General features: G+C 40.4%; 1 protein-coding gene across 1 annotated transcript; it reads left to right on the forward strand.

Annotated features, from left to right (window-relative positions):
- Positions 1 to 12,307: 12,307 nt before the first annotated feature.
- On the forward strand, positions 12,308 to 18,408 carry LOC143963923 (olfactory receptor 11L1-like). The gene is made up of 2 exons (XM_077473658.1): positions 12,308 to 12,492; positions 16,406 to 18,408. The coding sequence occupies exon 2, from the start codon at positions 16,414 to 16,416 to the stop codon at positions 17,347 to 17,349; it is 936 nt and encodes a 311-aa protein (XP_077329784.1). The 5' UTR covers positions 12,308 to 12,492; positions 16,406 to 16,413; the 3' UTR covers positions 17,350 to 18,408.
- The last annotated feature ends 1,354 nt before the right edge of the window (positions 18,409 to 19,762 follow it).

The raw sequence follows: 19,762 nt of genomic DNA on the forward strand, positions 1-19,762 counted from the left end.
CAAGCCTATTGTATTGGAATGTAAACTTGTTAATTAATAATAAAACTTTTGTAAAAGAAATTAATAGGAAAAAATATTCAACCCAAAGATTAATTAAATAAAATAAAAATCTGAAAAACAGCTGCAAGCATTAAGAACAGGCCAGCCAACCAAAAATTAGTTTATCACAGTAAATAGTGCTGCACTATCTTCCAAAGACAAAGGCAAAGTGCTAAATATATACTATATCAAAAAAGTGAGTGCAATCAATAAGATAATAAAAGACTTAGAAAAGCTGCATATTAAGAAACTAGAAGAATCTCAGTGCATTAAACAGGGAAAAAGGCACTGGAGAAAAATAAACAAGTTGTAATTAGACCTGCTGACAAAGGAGGGGCAATTGTTGTTCTATCCAAAGAATACTACAATCAAGAATTAACCGACCAACTTAATGATGCAAATACATACATTAAAATGAAAGGTAATCCCACTAAAGAATATAAAGAGGAGTTGTGCAATTTGGTATTGAGAGGAGGATTGAAGAATATTCTCACAAAAAAAGAAGAGAGATATCTTATACCTGATACATGTAGGGTACCCATTATATACACACTTCAATCTCTCAACTCAAGACTTGGTGAATATGTAGACAAATTTATACAACCACTTGTTCCATGTACGCGAGCATTTCTAAGAGATACGAAACACCTGATCCAGATATTTAATTTGCTGAAACTGGATCCACAACATAAATATTTGATCGCAACAGCAGATGTATCATCACTCTACACAAATAATAGTCACGATGGAGCAATTGAATCCACTAAGTGGACACTTGAAAAATTCTTAAATCTGATATCAAAACAAAGAAGATTTGTACTTAGATGTCTAGCATTTGGCCTACAACATAACCATTTTTGGTTTAATAATGAATACTTCAGACAGCTCAACAGCATCACTATGGGGGCCAAATATGCACCGAGCGTTGCAAATATTTGTCCAAGTGGGAAGAACAAGTAATATATGAAAATACCCCAGACAAGCTTATTCTATACAAACGATATATAGATGACTGTATCATAATTTGGAAGGGAGAGGAAAGTAGTCTGATACATTTTTTGGACAAACTGAATATGAACCAATAGAACATCAAATTCACTTATGAAGTTGGAAGGACTGAGGCCCACTTTTTGGATCTTACAATCCAACAGGAAAATGGAAAATTAATAACCAAAACATATATCAAACCAGTCGAAAGGAATAGCTATATACCCACCAATAGTTGTCACCATGATCTGTGGTTGATTAACATCCCTAAGGGACATTTAATTTGACTGAGAAGGAATTGCACTACTACTGAAACTTTTTTGGAACAAGCAGACTTAATAAGCAGACTTGAAATTTGTCAATAAAGGGTATAATGAAAATTTCATACAGGATAAAATACAGGAACTCTACAATATCCCAAGAACTGACCTGATAAAGGATAAAGTGAGAATCCCGAACCAATCAGAATGGTTATCCGTCTTGATGAATTGTAGTAGTCAACATAAACAAGTGGAATGAATCATCAATAAACATTGGCCATTACCATTAGCCGACATACAATTACAGAAGATTCTACCAGCTAAACCTCGATTCACGTATAGAAGAGTCCCTGACATTGAGAGACCTAGTGGCAAAAAATATACCAGATCCCCCGAAAAAATCATTTTTTTTTTCTCGTCTTTTAATGAAAAAGGCTTTTTTTCCATTCCGTAGATGCTATGCCTGTATACATACTAAGCTAAATGGAAAAGAATGCTCCAAATTCAATTACACATAAGGAATATGAGATTAGAAAGTTTATCTCATGCAAAACTGAAGGAGTGGTCTATGTTTTACAATGTTCATGCTCACTACAATATGTTGGCAGGACCAAAAGGCCATTATGGAAGCGCCTACGGGAACATGTTCAGAATATCCGCAGTGGCTTCCCAAAACATAGTGTTTCACGCCATTTCGCAGTGGTCCATAGTAAAGATCCTTCCCAACTAAGTTTTTGGGCAATTGATAGATTTGATCCCCACTGGAGAGGAAGTAATAAAATCCGAGACCTCAGTAAGAGCGAATCTTCTGGTAGAATCTTCTGTAATGAAATGGGCACTTTGACACCTAGAGGTTTGAACATTGAGTTTGATTTGAATTGTTTTATTTCAGATTTCTAGATATGAGATTTTATTTGGTTAGGTCCCTCTTTGTTTTACCATAGATGCGTATCTTTTATTTAGGGAAATGTTTTGGGTTCTTTATATATATGAATTTTTATATAATTTTATATAATTTTTTTATATATAAAATAATAATTGTATTTTTTTATAATTTTCGATTATCTTTATGTTTTATTCTATTTTTACACTTAATTTAGTACTGTATAATTTTTATAACATTAATATATATGAATTCTGGATTTTGGATGGTCATATTGTCATTTTGGGGATTTGTGAACTTAGTTTCCCCTTTTTCTCTCTCTATTTTTCCTTTTTTTGGGTCTCTCCTCTGTTTTTTTTTTTTTATATAATATATATTTCTTATATATTTTTTAATTTTATACCTTTTTTATTTCTTATTTTTCAATTTAGATTTTTTTAATTAAAGAATATTTAATTTTAACATTTTTGATAATCAGTTTTTAAATATTAATTCGTATTGATATAATATTAAAAGGTATGGCATTCTTTATTTATGTATTCATTGTATAGATATATGCTCTGATTGATAATCAGCTGGTCCATGATGGCACTTTCTCTTGAGATCCAGCGGAGGAAGCCTCTTATATCTTTTGTCTGATCCCTGATTATTTATATATTTAGTTTGTATCTTATTGTGCTTTGCCATTTGTAATATAAAGTATCTTTTATTTTGGATTGCTAGATAATAATAAAGGTGTCTAAGCTAGCGCAGAATGGAAGGATGATCACTGACTACAGCTGCAAGGTGGGGAGTGTGTAATTACACACTCTCGCTTATAAGGAGAAGTTCTCCTAGCAACCATTTGAGAAAGTCACGTGGCAGTGACGATACACGTGAGGGAGAGGAGACCCGACAGTGTATGAGTGTCTCTAGCAGAGTGTATATATATATATATATATATATATATATATATATATATATATATATATATATATATTTGTACTCAGAGTCACTCTGTGGATGGTGAGGAAAGGAACAAAAAGCAACAAGGAAACAAAGACCTGAAGTGTGCCAAAGGTCACGTGGTCAGTATGCCTAAAAGGGGGCATACTCAAGTGTGAAATGTAAAGAATGAAATTAAAAGAAAAAGGGGAATGGGTGGGTGGGACACGAGACCCGACGTCCAACGAGAAGGAGGCAGAGGAGGGCAGGCTTTATGCAGCCTGACTCCTCCTACAAATACAGGCTTACCCTGCGGTCAGCCTTTACACTTGTACTCAGAGTCACTCTGTGGATGGTGAGGAAAGGAACAAAAAGCAACAAGGAAACAAAGACCTGAAGTGTGCCAAAGGTCACGTGGTCAGTATGCCTAAAAGGGGCCAAAAATAACACAGTAGGAAGAAAGCTCAACAACCAGATGACCCAGTGAATAACGTCTAACCTGGAGTGGTGGCAAATGAGTTATGCCTTTGCCGCAGAGAAGGAAACGCTAAGAAAGGCAGTAGCCCCTCCCCTGGCTTCAGGAACCACAAGGCCAGCTATAGCACCCCCTTGAGCCCAACCCAGCGACCAACGCAAGATAAACCTGAGAGTACGTGAACGTCATAAATTGAAACCCACCATGGAAAGTCAACTAAGCACAGCAGGGAGTCCCTACCGCTGGAGACCTGGATGGCTTCAAACGGAAAAGCCGAAAATAAAACAACCTGACAGATCATCCAACATGAAATGCTGGGACTTAACTGGATACGCCCAGAAAGTGCTGAAGGCTGATACAAGCTGGAGGAGGCAAAAAAGGAAACTAAAACAAAACAGAAAAGCAAAAGGAACTAGACGTTTCACCATCAGGACTGGAAACCTAACCTGGAAACATGCCAAGCAGTGTCATGGGCCTTCCTGGAATTTAAAACAAAACCCAATGATCAAGGCTGCAGTGCCAACTAAATGGAAAACCAATCTACCACAACTGGAACTGACAAGAAAGTGCGTCACTGGAACCTGCTTCTGAGACCCGAGCCTACAGATACTGGCCCGGGCCCCGTGATCCATGAAAGCCCCTGAGCCAGTAGAAACTGTGGATCAGTGAAAACCTGACTAACCAAACTTCCATACCCCAGGACAACTCCTGGCCGGAGACGCAGCTAGGAAATTAAAATAAATAGTGAGGAATGGCACCCAACTGATCAGGAACACAACTAGTGAGAGAATCGTGATCAAACAAAAAATACCTGCGACAAAAACGAAACCTGCGATAAGGAACCGTGACTGAACGAAAACATGAGAAGCGTGAACTGATCACCGTGAGCGGCTTAAGAACCGCAGCCGCTAGAAAACACGACCTGCCTAGGAAATGCAGGTTGCACAAATTGATGAAAAACACAAAAGAAAACCCTGGGGGGTACACAAGAGAAAAGAAAAGCATAAGACACAAAACGTGCGGCATATAGGAATATGTAAGAACACGAGAAACAAAAGAAACATGGGAAACGCGAGAAGATGCATGAGACACGTAAATAGCATCAGACACGTACAATACATCCGACACTAACAAGCATGAGGAACGTAAAAAAGCCTGAGAATCATGAAATTACACAAGGGTAATGACATGAAAGGCATAAGACATGAAACGTGCGGCACATGGGAAATACGGAAGGAAACACCGGACAACACGTAAGGAAACATGTGAATACGTCAAAACCATAGAAATACAGTGGTGTGAAAAAGTGTTTGCCCCCTTCCTCATTTCCTGTTCCTTTGCATGTTTGTCACACTTAAGTGTTTCGGAACATCAAACCAATTTAAACAATAGTCAAGGACAACACAAGTAAACACAAAATGCAATTTGTAAATGAAGGTGTTTATTATTAAAGGTGAAAAAAAATCCAAACCATCATGGCCCTGTGTGAAAAAGTGATTGCCCCCTTGTTAAAACATACTATAACTGTGGTTGTCCACACCTGAGTTCAATTTCTCTAGCCACACCCAGGCCTGATTATTGCCACACCTGTTCACAATCAAGGCATCACTTAAATAGGAGCTGCTTGACACAGTAAGGTCCACCAGAAGATCCTTAAAAGCTACACATCATGCCGAGACCCAAAGAAATTCAGGAACAATTGAGAAAGAAAGTAATTGAGATCTGTCAGTCTGGAAAGGGTTATAAAGCCATTTCCAAAGCTTTGGGAATCCAGCGAACCACAGTGAGAGCCATTATCCACAAATGGCGAAGACATGGAACAGTGGTGAACCTTCCCAGGAGTGGCCGGCCGCCCAAAATTACCCCAAGAGCGCAGCGACCACTCATCCAAGAGGTCACAAAAGACCCCACAACAACGTCCAAGGAACTGCAGGCCTCACTTGCCTCAGTTAAGGTCAGCGTTCATGCCTCCACCATCAGGAAAAGACTGGGCAAAAATGGCCTGCATGGCAGAGTTCCAAGAAGAAAACCACTGCTGAGCAAAAAGAACATCAAAGCTCGTCTCAATTTCTCCACAACACATCTTGATGATCCCCAAGACTTTTGGGACAACATTCTGTGGACCGATGAGACAAAAGTGGAACTCTTTGGAAGGTGTGTGTCCAAGTATATCTGGCGTAGAAGGAACACTGCATTTCATAAAAAGAACATTATACCAACAGTAAAATATGGTGGTGGTAGTGTGATGGTCTGGGGCTGTTTTGCTGCTTCAGGACCTGGAAGACTTGCCGTGATAAAAGGAACTATGAATTCTGCGGTCTACCAAGAGATCCTGAAGGAGAATGTCCGACCATCTGTTCGTGTACTCAAGCTGAAACGAACTTGGGTTCTGCAGCAGGACAATGATCCTAAACACACCAGCAAGTCCACCACCGAATGGCTGAAGAAAAACAAAATGAAGACTTTGGAGTGGCCTAGCCAAAGTCCTGACCTTAATCCTATTGAGATGTTGTGGTATGACCTTAAAAAGGCCGTTCATGCTCGAAAACCCTCTAATGTAACTGAATTAGGACAATTCTGCAAAGATGAGTGGGCCAAAATTCCTCCAGGACGCTGTAAAAGCCTCATTGCACGTTATCGCAAATGCTTGGTTGCAGTTGTTGCTGCTAAGGGTGGCCCAACCAGTTATTAGATTTAGGGGGCAATCACTTTTTCACACAGGGCCATGATGGTTTGGATTTTTTTTCACCTTTAATAATAAACACCTTCATTTACAAATTGCATTTTGTGTTTACTTGTGTTGTCCTTGACTATTGTTTAAATTGATTTGATGTTCCGAAACACTTAAGTGTGACAAACATGCAAAGGAACAGGAAATGAGGAAGGGGGCAAACACTTTTTCACACCACTGTACGTCAGAAAATGCTAGAAAAAACATGGGGAAACGTCAGAAACAAGGGAAACACAAGAAGTTGCATCACGTAAATAACAGCCACGAACATTACATCCGATACGTGAATTGCATGAGAAACGTAAAAACCCTGATAACCATAAATTTATGAGAACCATAAAAGCGCAAGAACTGTAAGTCGTTTAAAAACCGTCAACTGCCAGCAAAACACACGAGAACGCAATTGTATGAGAAACTGTAAAATTGCATGGAAAACCATCAAATGTATGAGAAACCCAACTTCATATGTAAATCACATGAGAGACCTAAATCACATGAAAAAACAAAATTGCGTAAGAACCGTAACTTCAAGAAACACCAACTGCATGGAAACCGTGAATTGCATAAACTGAATTGCATGAGAAAACGGCAATTGCATGTAAAACCGTAAAACGAGTGAGAACCGTGTGTGAAAACAAAGCATGAGAACGTCAAATCGAATGAGAACATAATCGCATGAGAACGTAAAACGAAACGAGAACATAAAATGCATGAGAACGTAAACGAGAACATGAATGCATGAGAACGTAAACGAAACGAGAACATGAGTGTATGAGAATGTTAAAATGAAACGAGAACATGGGTGCATGAGAACGTAAAACGAAACGAGGACATAACTGCATGAGAACGCAAAACATGAAATGCCAAAAGCATGAAACGCAAAACGCATGACGCTGGAACGCGATAGAGAAACCTGGAAAGCGATAGAGAAACCTGGAAAGTGAGAGAAAACCTGGAAAGTGAGAGAAAACCTGGAAAGCGAGAGAAACCATAAAAATGCATGAGAAACCGTAGTTGCATGAACCGTCAACTGTACCACGGGAATACGTCAGAACCACGGGAAACGTCAGAAAACGCTATAAAAACATGGGGAAACGTTAGAAACATGGGAAAGGCAAGAAGTTGCGTGAGACACGTAAATAACATCTAATACGTAAATTGCCTGAGAAATTTAACATGCCTGAGAACCATAAATTCATGAGAACCATAAATGCGTAAGAACTGTACGTCGTTTAAAAACCGCCAACTGCCTGCGAAACGCACGAGTAACGCAATTGCATGAGAAACCGTAAAATTGCATGGAAAACCATCAATTGTATGAGAAACAACAACTTCATAAGAAAAGTAAATCACATGAGAGACCCAAAACGCATGAAAAACAAAATTGCGTAAGAACAGTAAGCAACGTGCTTGAAACCAACAAGCATGAGAACGTCAAATTGAATGAGAATGGAAAACTAAACGAGAACATAACTGCATGAGAATGTAAACAAACGAGAACATAACTGCATGAAAATGTAATCGAAACAAAACGCAAATGCAAGAAACGCAAATGCAAGAAACGCAAATGCAAGAAACACAAATGCCTGAAGATGCAACTGCCTGAGAAACGCAATTGCCTGAGAAACGCAACTGCAAGAAGATGCAACTGCCTGAGCAACGCAACTGCTTGAGAAACGCAACTGCTTGAGAAACGCAACTGCAAGAAGATGCAAATGCATGAAAAACACAACTGCAAGAAGCTGCAACTGCATGAAAAATGCAACTGCCTGAGAAACGCAACTGCCTGAGAAACGCAACTGCAAGAAAAAGCAACTGCCTGAGAAACGCAACTGCCCGAGAAACGCAACTGCAAGACACGCAACTGCATGAAAACGCAACTGCATGAAAACGCAACTGCAAGAAGATGCAAATGCATGAAAACGCAAATGCATGAAAAAACGCAACTGCAAGAAGATGCAAATGCATGAAAACGCAAATGCATGAAAAAACGCAACTGCAAGAAGATGCAAATGCATGAAAACGCAAATGCTTTGAGAACGTGAATGGCCTGAGACCGGAAACGCATGGGACCGAATCGCATGGGAAAACCATAAAATGCACCAGAACGTAAAACTGCATGAGAAAACCGTGAATAGCACGAGAACGTGGAGCTCAGGCGGGGGCAGGCCACATGGAGCTCAGGCGGGGGCAGGCCACGTGGAGCTCAGGCGGGGGCACGCCACGTGGAGCTCAGGCGGGGGCACGCCACGTGGAGCTCAGGCGGGGGTTGGGCACGCCACGTGGAGCTCAGGCGGGGGTTGGGCACGCCACGAGGAGCTCAGGCGGGGGTTGGGCACGCCACGTGGAGCTCAGGCGGGGGTTGGGCACGCCACGTGGAGCTCAGGCGGGGGTTGGGCACGCCACGTGGAGCTCAGGCGGGGGTTGGGCACGCCACGTGGAGCTCAGGCGGGGGTTGGGCAATCTAAAGGACCACAACATACATGTATATACCCTGGTTGCCCATCATCATGGGGATGACTGCTTGACCCAGAGACAGCCAGCTCCCAATGACATTAGCAATTAATGGGCTAACGAAAATGTGAACAGTATGACACCGACAAAAAAGGAGAGAAAAAAAAAACACATGGGGGGAGGAGTTCCTCTTAAGGCTAGGTTTTAGAAAGGTGCCTTAAGTATACCTATAGTATTCTGGAAACTTCTGACTTTTAGGTTCTGTTGCATAAAGAATCTTTATATGCAGCCTCTTTTTTTTTTTTTTTGTGTCCAGTGAGTGTATATCTGCAAATTGCAGCTTTTTTTTTTTCCAACACTCTGGAGCCTCTCCCATATTTCTGTCCAGACAAGTGCTTTCAGGATAAAAAAAACCATATGACATTTTGGTATAAGAAAGGGACCCCCCACCCCTGCAGCTGGATCTGCCCCGGGAGAGGTGGCTGATCACCTCCCCCTCCCCCCCAGGAGAGACAGCGGGAGCACTGTGTATGTGAGGGGGGGGGGGGGGAGCCGGCACGGCCGAATGCCTCCCCCTCCCCCCGCCAGGAGAATCGGAGGGTGCAAACCCCCCAGTGGACAGCACTTGCAGAAAAATAAATTTTTTATTATTTTTTTTTTTTTTTATATATATGAGAGGAGCGGACGGGCAGCCAAACACTCCCTCCCCCCGGCGTGAACACCGGGAGAAGCGGGCAGTTCCCTCAAGGCGCCGGATCAGCCCGAGGAGAGAAACAGACGGGAGGCCGAACACCCCCCTCCCCCCGGCGTGAACACCGGGAGGAGCGGATGGGCAGCACCCTCTGGAGCCGGAAACAGCCCGAGGAGAGGAGCGGACGGCGGCCAAAGGAGAAACAGCGTCCGCACTGCATATGTGGGGGGGGGGAGGGGGAGCCGGCGAGGCCGAAAACCTCCCCCCTCCCCCCGCCAGGAGAATCAGCGGGTGCAAGCCCCCCCAGTGGACAAACGCTCATGGCAGAATCACAGAGGGAAGCCCTTCCATGAGCGCCAGAGCAGCAGAATGACATCCTCCTCCGACCCGCCGGATGTGACGTCAGCCACACGAGACCCGATGTCCAACGAGAAGGAGGCAGAGGAGGGCAGGCTTTATGCAGCCTGACTCCTCCTACAAATACAGGCTTACCCTGCGGTCAGCCTTTACACATATACTCTGCATCCATTGTAGCCTATATCTACAGCGCAGTTTGTGGTGTATATTTTCTACTACACTTCTGGAGGTGTACACAGTTTAAAATACAGTGCAGCCATTGTGCAGGAGGTGTACACAGTATCTAATACAGTGTGTACAGTTTCTACTACACTTCTGGTGGTGTACGCAATACAGTGCAGCCATAGTACAGTTGCTAATACAGTGCAGGCGGAGTATACAGTGTGTAGTTTCTACTACTACACTTCTGGTGGTGTACACAATATCTAATACGGTGTAGTGTGGTGTTGCAAAACAAAATACTGTATACATCATGTCCTGAAGGCCCCCAAGGAGAGGCAGATACTCACAGGCCACTAAAACAGGGCAAGCAGCCTCTGTGTCTACACTCAACAGTGCTGGCCATGGACACGGTGCATCCTCTGCAGGTGTTCGTGGGGCACGCTTGTCCTTTTTTTCTGCTGCTGGCCGTGCTATTGAGCCAAAACATGCAGAACAGTTTGTGGAGTGGATAAAAAAGGCGTCCTCATCCTCCTCATCTTCTGTCACCCAGGCTCAGAGTAGTTTGCTTTCCAATGCAGCTGCCAGAGTGGCCTATTCCACCGGCTCCTTGTCCACAGTCACTCCTTCTGTAGCCCCACCATCATGCATGGAGGAGTCCCCAGAATTAAAATTCCCTCCTAAACTTGGGGTGCATGTTATACACTGGCGCGTGTTATACGCTGATAAATACAGTACTGTATAGAAGGTAGGGCCAGAAAATGACTTAAGCCCAGAGGCCCCCAACACCCTAAGTCCTGCCCTGGGTACAGTATTGGTGTCACTAGCAATGTCAGAGCCAGTTAGCATCCCTTCCAATCAGATTGCCCACCACACAATACCATAATTTGTAGACAGTATAACTTTCACACAAACCAATTAATATACACTTATTAAAAAAAATAAAAATAATAACCAAAGACATTTTGCAGAATACATTTTGGCCTAAAGTTATGAATAAATGTATTTTATTTTTTTAAATTTTGTATTTGATATGTTTTAACAGAAAGTAGGAAATATTGTATTTTTTATTTCTTACTTTTAGGACATTTTTTGTTTATATAATAATAATAAAAAAATCCATGGGTAATCAAATACTGGAAAAATAAATCGTTATTTGTGTGAAAGAAATTATATAAATTTAATTTGGGTACAGTGTTGCATGACCATGTAATTGACAGTTAAAGTAGTGCAGTGGTGAATAGCAAAAAATACTCTGGTCATAAAGGGGTAAAACCTTCCAGAGGTCAAGTGGTTAAGCCAACATGTCATGTTCCAATAACCACTTAAGGACCGGAAGGATTTGCCCCCTTAATGACTGGCCCATTTTGTGATGATACAACACTACGTCGATTTACCTGACAATTGTGTGATCGTGCGACGCTGTACACAAACAAAATGAATGCCCTTTTTTTTCTCACAAATAGAGCTTTCTCTTGGTGGTATTTGTCCACCTTTGCGTTTTTTTTTTTTTTTTTTAAAGCGTCAATTTTGAAAAAAAATTTTTTTTAACTTTTTGCTATAATAAATAATTAAAAATCAAACAAACAAATGTCTTCATCAGTTTAGGTTGATATATGTCCTTCTACATATTTTTGGTGATTTGCGCAAAAGTTATAGCGTGTACAAAATAGGGGATAGATTTATGGCATTTCTATTATATATTTTTTTTTTATTACTAGTAATGGTGGCCATCAGCAATTTGTAGCAGGACTGCAACGTTGCGGGGCGGACAGATCGGATACTTTTGACACTTTTTTGGGACCAGTGACAGATATACTGCAATCAGAGCGAAAAATAGCCACTGATTACTGTATAAGTGGCACTGGCAGGGAAGGGGTTAACATTAGGGGGTGATAAAGGGGTTAATTGTGTTCCCTCGTGTGTGTTCTAACTGCGGGGGGTGGAACTGCCTGGGGGGATGGAACTGCCTGGAGGAGGAGACTGATCGCTGTTCCTAATATTTAAAATAAGGTAAAAAGCTGCATCTTTTTTTTTTTTTTTTTTATAATGCACATTATAAACTTTAACTTAACTTTATATAACACAGGGGATTGTATGACTACAATAGCGTGGCTTTAAAACCACTTTAACTGGACATTTACATTTTTTTAATTATGAGCTTGTAACAATTAAAGTCATTAGAGATCACAGACTGGGAAGCCAGGAAGAGTTAAATAATTCATATTTTTACTAATACACTGTTTTCTGGGGATTACTTATTATAGCAAGGTTTTCTTCCATAGAGAATTCTCAATTGTATATATAAGGCTCCAATGAATATGGAAATTAGTGCATGAAACTCTCAGTCCATGAAAGTGTGAGGTTACCCACAAATAGTGTTACTCCGTCTACTCTTCTGTCTATCTTATTTTTCTTTATCCCACTCTGTATTTTTTCTGCCTTCCCATAGTAAATGCTATTATACACTGTGTAGAATCTTTGAATGCAGCTTCATTATATGTAACAAGGAAACCTGAAAATATAATATTGGTAAGTTAAAAAAATATATATCACATGTCATTACATTCAATGTCAAAATGTCAGTATTTTCTTTGCACGTGGCTGGCCATTCAAAGTGAACCCGGCTTTATTTTCATTCCCTGAGCTAAGTGAACATTAACCTTTTGTAAGTTACCATTCTCTACCCTTTAGTAGGTCAACAATGACTTATTAAATAATTCAATTATTTAATATATTCTAAACCATAGCAAAATGACATTTAGGGGTCTGAATGTTTTTTTTTATATATGAATGTTTTCACCCAAAATTCACACAAGTTTCACACCTTTCTGATACGGTATAATCTTATGTGTGAAAATGTGTGACTCTTAGATGAAAGTTATGTTAATCCTGGATAAAAATACTTATAAATAATTATTTTTTTTCCCTATGAAAAACACAGGGTTTACAAGTGCAGTTGTCCCAGAGCTTAAAGTGATTGTGATTTTTTAATTAACACATATGTTACTTACTTCCTCTGTGCATTGGATCCTCCTCTTCTTGGGTCCCTCTTTGTTGATCCTGGCAGCTTGCTATGGGGGCACCCAAGCCAAGCTGCAGTTCCTAATAGGCCATTCAGACATGGAGCTGCGGTTCCCCCCCCCCCCCCCCCCGCTCTCCTGACCTGATTGACTAACTGACTTTGACAGCAGCAGGAGAAAATGGCATCATAGCTGTGTCTCAGCCAATCAGGAGAGAGAGTCCCGGACGGCTGAGGGACTCATGGACATCTATCGCTAGAGTGGCCTCTTGCGCTTTGGGGGAAATATAGACCACTAGGTGGTTTATTCCAAGGTCAGCTGTACTTAGGATGATCCTCTATGGATGGGAAGAAATAAATGACAGAAGGGGGGCTCTCATAGTGTGAAACTGTAATTTATAAAAATAATCCATGGTTCTGATCTGGGACCAATCCTATTTATGAATAAATTAAATGACCTGAAGGATGGGATAAACAGTTCAGGCTCTGTATTTGCGGACAATACTAAGTTAAGCAGGGCAATAATTTCTCTGCAGGATGTGGAAATCTTGAAAAAAGATCTGAACAAATTACAATACACAATACACTGGGAGGAGAACCTCTGGGGGAATCTAGGATGAAAAAGGACCTGGGGGTAATAGTAGATGATGGGCTCAGCAATGGCATGCAATGCCAATCTGCTGCAAGCAAAGCAAACTGAATATTGGCATGCATTAAAAAGGGGATCAACTCCAGAGATAAGACAATAATTCTCCCACTCTACAAGACTCTGGTCCGGCCACATCTGGAGTATGTCATCCAGTTCTGGGCACCAGTCCTCAGGGAGGATGTGCTGGAACTGGAGGGAGTCCATAAAAAACTAATAAGGGGACTGGAGGATATGAGTTATGAGGAAAGGTTGCGAGCACCGAACTTGTTCTCTCTGGAGAAGAGATGCTTGAGAGGGGATATAATTTCAATACTGTTGACCCCACAATAGGGATAAACCTTTTCCACAAAAGGGAATTTAATAAGACACGTGGCCACTCACTAAAATTAGAAGAAAAGGGGTTTAACCATAAACTGCGTAGAGGGTTCTTCACTGTAAAGCCCCATACACACTATCAGATTATCTGCTGAGTTTTTCCTTCAGATTTACCAAAACCATATAATATGAGGACAAACCTTAGGAGTTTCAATGTGTATGCAATCAGGCAGGCCCTTCTACTACATGGTTTTGGTAAATCTGAAGGAAAAACTCAGCAGATAATCTGATAGTGTGTATGGGGCTTTAGAGTGGTTAGGATGTGGAATTCTCTTCCACAGGCAGTGGTTTCTGCAGGGAGCATTAATAATTATAAAAAACTATTAGATAAGCACCTCAACAACCGCAACATACAGGAATATACAATGTAATACTAACATTTAATCACACACAGATGTTGGACTTGATGGACTTGTGTCTTTTTTTCTACCTCGCCTACTATGTAACTATGATTGGATGATGAAAGTAAGCAGTGCTTTTTCTCATTTACTAAGCTGTGGAGAAACTGCTAATTCCAAAGTGCACAATCTATTTGTCTTTAGTAAATCAACCCCACTGTTTTCTTATCCTCTTTTGCCTCTTTCAGGCTCTTCCTTCCTGTCCGGACACGCTCTCTCGCAGTGCTGGCAGGCCATCATTACCCCAGACTGACTTACTAGACAATGGTGGACCGTCCCCTGTGCAATGTGTGTTTTCTTAACCACTTCTAGTGCTAAACATGCGATAGGGTGACAACACAGGAGCACAACTGGAAGACCGTTGTCACCCAATGAAAGAAAGTGCCTTCACAAGAGGATTACACGGAAATGTTTTAATGAAAGCTGCAGATGTAAAAAATTTAAAACAAGTTTTGAAATAATTTGAAGCTTAGCTGATATTTTGGTAATAGCGTTTCACTAAACCATGCGCTGTCAAGTAATTGGCATTGGAGTATCAAAATGACTGCGCAACCGGACAAAGGACATGAATAGCTGATAACACTACAACATGACAAGTTGTGAAGGGATATATGTAAAAAGTGCAGCGCCGGAAGAAGTGCATGTATGCAAAATACAAACACAATAGTGTAAAAAAATAAACACTAATGCAAAAATGTGCATACAAATAATACATCAACATAATAAAATGCATATGTGCTAAAGGATTAATTCCCTGAATGATAAAACGACTTGAGTAATCCAAAAATATGACAAGTCCACAAATATCCATGTAGGAAAAACCTCACAACACACTATCAAGTGTGAAGGAGTAAGGAAAAGTCAGTGCAGATAAAGATGATAGTGGGCAACCGTCTGTAGAAGAGTCACCTGGGAATGTGCATCCACCACCCAAGGAAAGGGTTAGGTACTTCTTACCAGAAAAAATGGACACACACGCCAGCGGTGGTTGAACTGGCATGGAATGGAAAAAGGATCAGGAACCATGGTCTCCAGATATCCAAGCGACACCCACAAATCTCTCATCCATCAACCGATTGGAAATAGACTCATAAAAAAAGGAGAAGGCTTCCACATGGTGTAGGTCATGTTTATGCAGGTTTATTTAAAACAGAGGTCTCAAACTGGCGGCCCTCCAGCTGTTACAAAACTACAAGTCCCATCATGCCTCTGTCTGTGGGATTTATGCTTGTAACTGTCAGCCTTGCAATGCCTCATGGGAATTGCAGTTTGGCAGCAGCTGGAGGGCCACCAGTTTGAGACCCCTGATTTAAAAGGTACTAACATCTGAGCAATGTGCAGAATAAAAACAATGTGATCACAAAGCAATATGAACAAGCACAATGTGCAGAGCTGACAAGCAATAATCCGACGCGTTACATCCTAAGGGACTTCAACCCCAGTTTGACTCTCCGCAGCTGGTGTGCGTGTCCACATCTTCCGGTAAGAAGTACCTACCCCTCTCCTTGGGTGATGGATGCACAGTCCCGGGTGTCTCTTCTACAAACTGTTGCCCACTATCATCCTTATCTGCACTGACTTTTCCTTACTCCTTCATACTTGATAGTGTGTTGTGAGCTTATTCCTACATGGATGTTTGTGGACTTGTCCTTTATATCATACATTTTTTTGGATTACTCAAGTCATTTTTGTAATTTAGGGAATTAATCCTTTAGTGCATATGCACTTTATTATGTTGATGTATAGCTTGAATGCACTTTATTGAGTATATTCATTCATGTTAATAGTTGCACATTTTTGACACTATTGTGTTTGTATTTTGCATACATGCAATTCTTCCAGCGCTGCACTTATTATATATATGCAACTGACATACTTCTTCCTAAAATAAAGTGTTTTTCTAAAGTAAAATGGAATTGGTTGTTATACTTCCAAAAGATTACACATATGTAGTGAATTTTAGAAATAATGCAATTCTATTCTATTTTTTTTTTTTTGTAGTGTAAACTATGAACGGGACACACATAAATGAAATAATGCTCCTTGGCTTTGAAAACATTCATGCTTCCAAGCATTTTGTTTTCTTTTGGTTCCTCTTGATTTACATATTGACTATAACTGGAAATGTGGTCATCATTCTGTTGGTGTTGACCAGCAGTCATCTTCGATCTCCTATGTTCTTCTTTCTTGGTCACTTATCCTTTTTAGATGTGTTGCTGACTTCAAATATTGTTCCTAGCATGCTCCATATAATATTATCAGAGGGCAGTATAGTACTTCTTGGAAGCTGTATTGCTCAGCTTTACTTGTATGGTTCTGTGATAAGCACGGAGTGTCTTCTCCTCTCAGCCATGTCCTATGACCGCTACCTTGCCATATGTAAGCCATTGCATTACACAACAATTATGGATCTTAATCTCTGTTTTTACCTGGTTGTAACGTGCTGGTCACTAGGATTTGTTATAACACTCATCACAGTTTTCTTATTGCAAACATTGTGGTTCTGTGGGCCCAATGTAATTGAACACTTTTTCTGTGATCTTGGCCCCCTACTTGAATTATCCTGTTCAGACGTTTCCATTATTACATTTGATGTGTTCTTCTTTTCTGTTCTTTTGACATTTATACCATTTGTGTTTATCACTGTTACCTATGTGTATATTTTTCTGACCATCTTAAACATAACCTCAGCCACCGGGAGGCAGAAGACCTTCTCCACCTGTAGCTCTCATCTGGCCGTTGTATGTACCTACTTTGGGGCACTGTTTGTCATGTATGTGGTTCCCTCAAGAGAGCACTCTTTGAACATGAACAAGGTGGTATCTCTGATGTACACCGTGGTCACACCATTGCTGAACCCCATCATATACAGCTTGAGGAACCAAGTAATTAAATCAGTCATACGGAAATATTTATCTGTGTGCAGGAAAAGCTGTACATACTGACATTGTAAAAGTGCTTTTCTACTTTTTAAAGAATGCAAGCTGATTTATTGTTGCCCGCATATGTTAGATCAACATTGGTCACCCTGGCAAATTTAGCCGTATTTAACAAGGTCTAGACCTTAGCTGCTGTATTGTGTATGCGCTAAAATATCCTGATTGAAATACCTAAGGTATACTCTATATTTGTGCCCTTCTTCCCCTATGGATCATCCCACTTCTTTGTATGTTAGGCACAGCTACAACCACATATGCATTGGATCAGATGAACAGCTGCTGAAAATCCAGATGTAGTGACAGTCTCTAAATACTGTAAAAGCCGAGTGCCCAGTTGCTCTTGTACAAGCCATTGAAATCTTATAACACAGGTCATTTATTGATTGCAATTATTAATTCCTTATGGCACAAATGTTAAGGGGGAGCTATTGTATAGTTTCTACAAATCACTGCATCATATCTATGATTTTTTTTTTGTTTTGGGATTTCAAGAACTCTATAGCTTCAGGATTACCGCTGTGGTTAACTATGATACAATGGGGTTGATTAGGAGTGCAATTTGTTCCGTTCCAAATTCATTGTTTAACACATTTTTCGACAAATTCTGTAATTTGGAAATATATGAATTAACTTAAACCCATTTAACATTTTTTTCTGAACATTCATAAATTGAAATATTCGAATATAGGAAAATTCGTAAATTTGCAAATTTGTAAATTTGAAATTTGAAAAAAACTGAAAATTTGAAAATCTGAAATAATAACTAATAATAAGGTAACTGTTACTGACTATTAAATTAGAGGTTATTGGAATTTCCTTTCAAATTTGGCTGTTCCGAAAAGCAAAGAGTCCTACAATAGTAGAATGGGTATGTAAGATGAACGGGATGCAATCCATGGAGGAAATGATTATGTTCGTGGAGAATTTAAATAAACAAACAAAAAAATGGCAACATTGGGAAGAGTTACGGCTCTCAGCAATTCTTAAACAATATTTAGGAATATGTATGTGCACATACACTGCTGCACAGATGCTTTTTTTTTTTTAAATGTTTTGAATGTATGACTGTTTGAAGGATAGCACTGGCTATAGTGGAGAGATTTACAGACAGCTAAATTTTTTGTTTTATATGTAAGTGCACTGATTTTAAAATAAAACTGTTGAGACCTTATTAACCTCCCTGGCGGTGTGATTATTTCTGATTTTAGGTGCTGAAAGTGGTACAATTATTTCGCATGGAAATTTGGCGTATTATATTGTAGGCCTGCAATTCTAAGCCCTTGTACACGCGGTCGGAGATTCCGATGGAATGTATCCTATCGGACCGGTTTGTCGGATAATCCGACTGTGTGTGGTATGCATCGGACTGTTTCCGTCGGAATATCCATCAGACCCAATTTTCCAACTTGTTGGAAATATTTTCCGACAAACTGGTCCGATAGGACATACTCCGATCATGTGAAGAGAATTTTGATCGAACAAAGTGCCACGCATGCTCAGATCAAATTCCTACATCAAAGCTATTGGCTACTAGCCTGAATGTAGTCCCATCGTAACGAAATTACGTCATCACGTTCTGAATGATCGGATTTTTCGACAACTTTGTCCGACCGTGTGTATGCAACAGTTTCGGACAAGATCCGACGGACAAAATCCGACGGATTTGGTTGTCGAAATCTCCGACCGTGTGTACAGGGGCTTAGGAATAACTCACTTAAATCTGTTCAAACCAGAGTCTAGTAGACATCCCGGGTATGATAAAGTTTATAATATAATAAATAACTATAAATAATGATAACAAATAATAATAATAATTATTATTCAATAATGTAATCAAATCCAAAAACACAGAAATTTGCTCATTTGCAGAATTGTCGCTGTCATTAGATTTAGTGTTTGATGAAGGATCTCCTCACAAATCGCTCAATTGTACAAGTGATTCTAATTTATTATCGCTGTTTTCTAGCTGGTCTAAAATCACTTTTGACATAAAGGGACACTTTTTGCTTGCTATGGACAGTATTTATAATATAAAACTACATGCAGGGCACTGGACAGACCTCAAAGGGGATGTGTATTTTTTTTTTTAATATAGTACTGTAATCTGTAATATTACAGTACTGTATGTGTTTTGTGTATTTTAACTTTTTTTAATTTGTCGCCGCTCCCGTGCGTCGTAACGTTGCAGGGAACGGAACTCAGCGGCACTCGCCCACTGTGTGAATCGAGCGGAGGACGGCTCGCACACACAGTGGGGGGACATCGCTGGATCCAGGGGACAAGGTAAGTAACTCTCCCTGTATCCAGCGATGCGATCCCGAGTCTGGCTCAGGGTTACCGCTCGTGGTACTGAAATCACAGCCCGAGCCAGACTCGGGATTACCGCCAGGGAGGTTAAACTATGAGGAGTCTACCTATT

This window comes from Lithobates pipiens, unplaced genomic scaffold (assembly GCF_037356315.1).
Source record: "Lithobates pipiens isolate NorthernLeopardFrog02 unplaced genomic scaffold, aLitPip1_a1.2 Scaffold_8, whole genome shotgun sequence".
Taxonomy (NCBI): Eukaryota; Metazoa; Chordata; class Amphibia; order Anura; family Ranidae; genus Lithobates; species Lithobates pipiens.

What these genes read in the sequence shown, in the direction of transcription:
- LOC143963923 (XM_077473658.1), top strand. Translation starts at nt 16,414, where the DNA reads ATGAACGGGACACACATAAATGAAATAATGCTCCTTGGCTTTGAAAAC.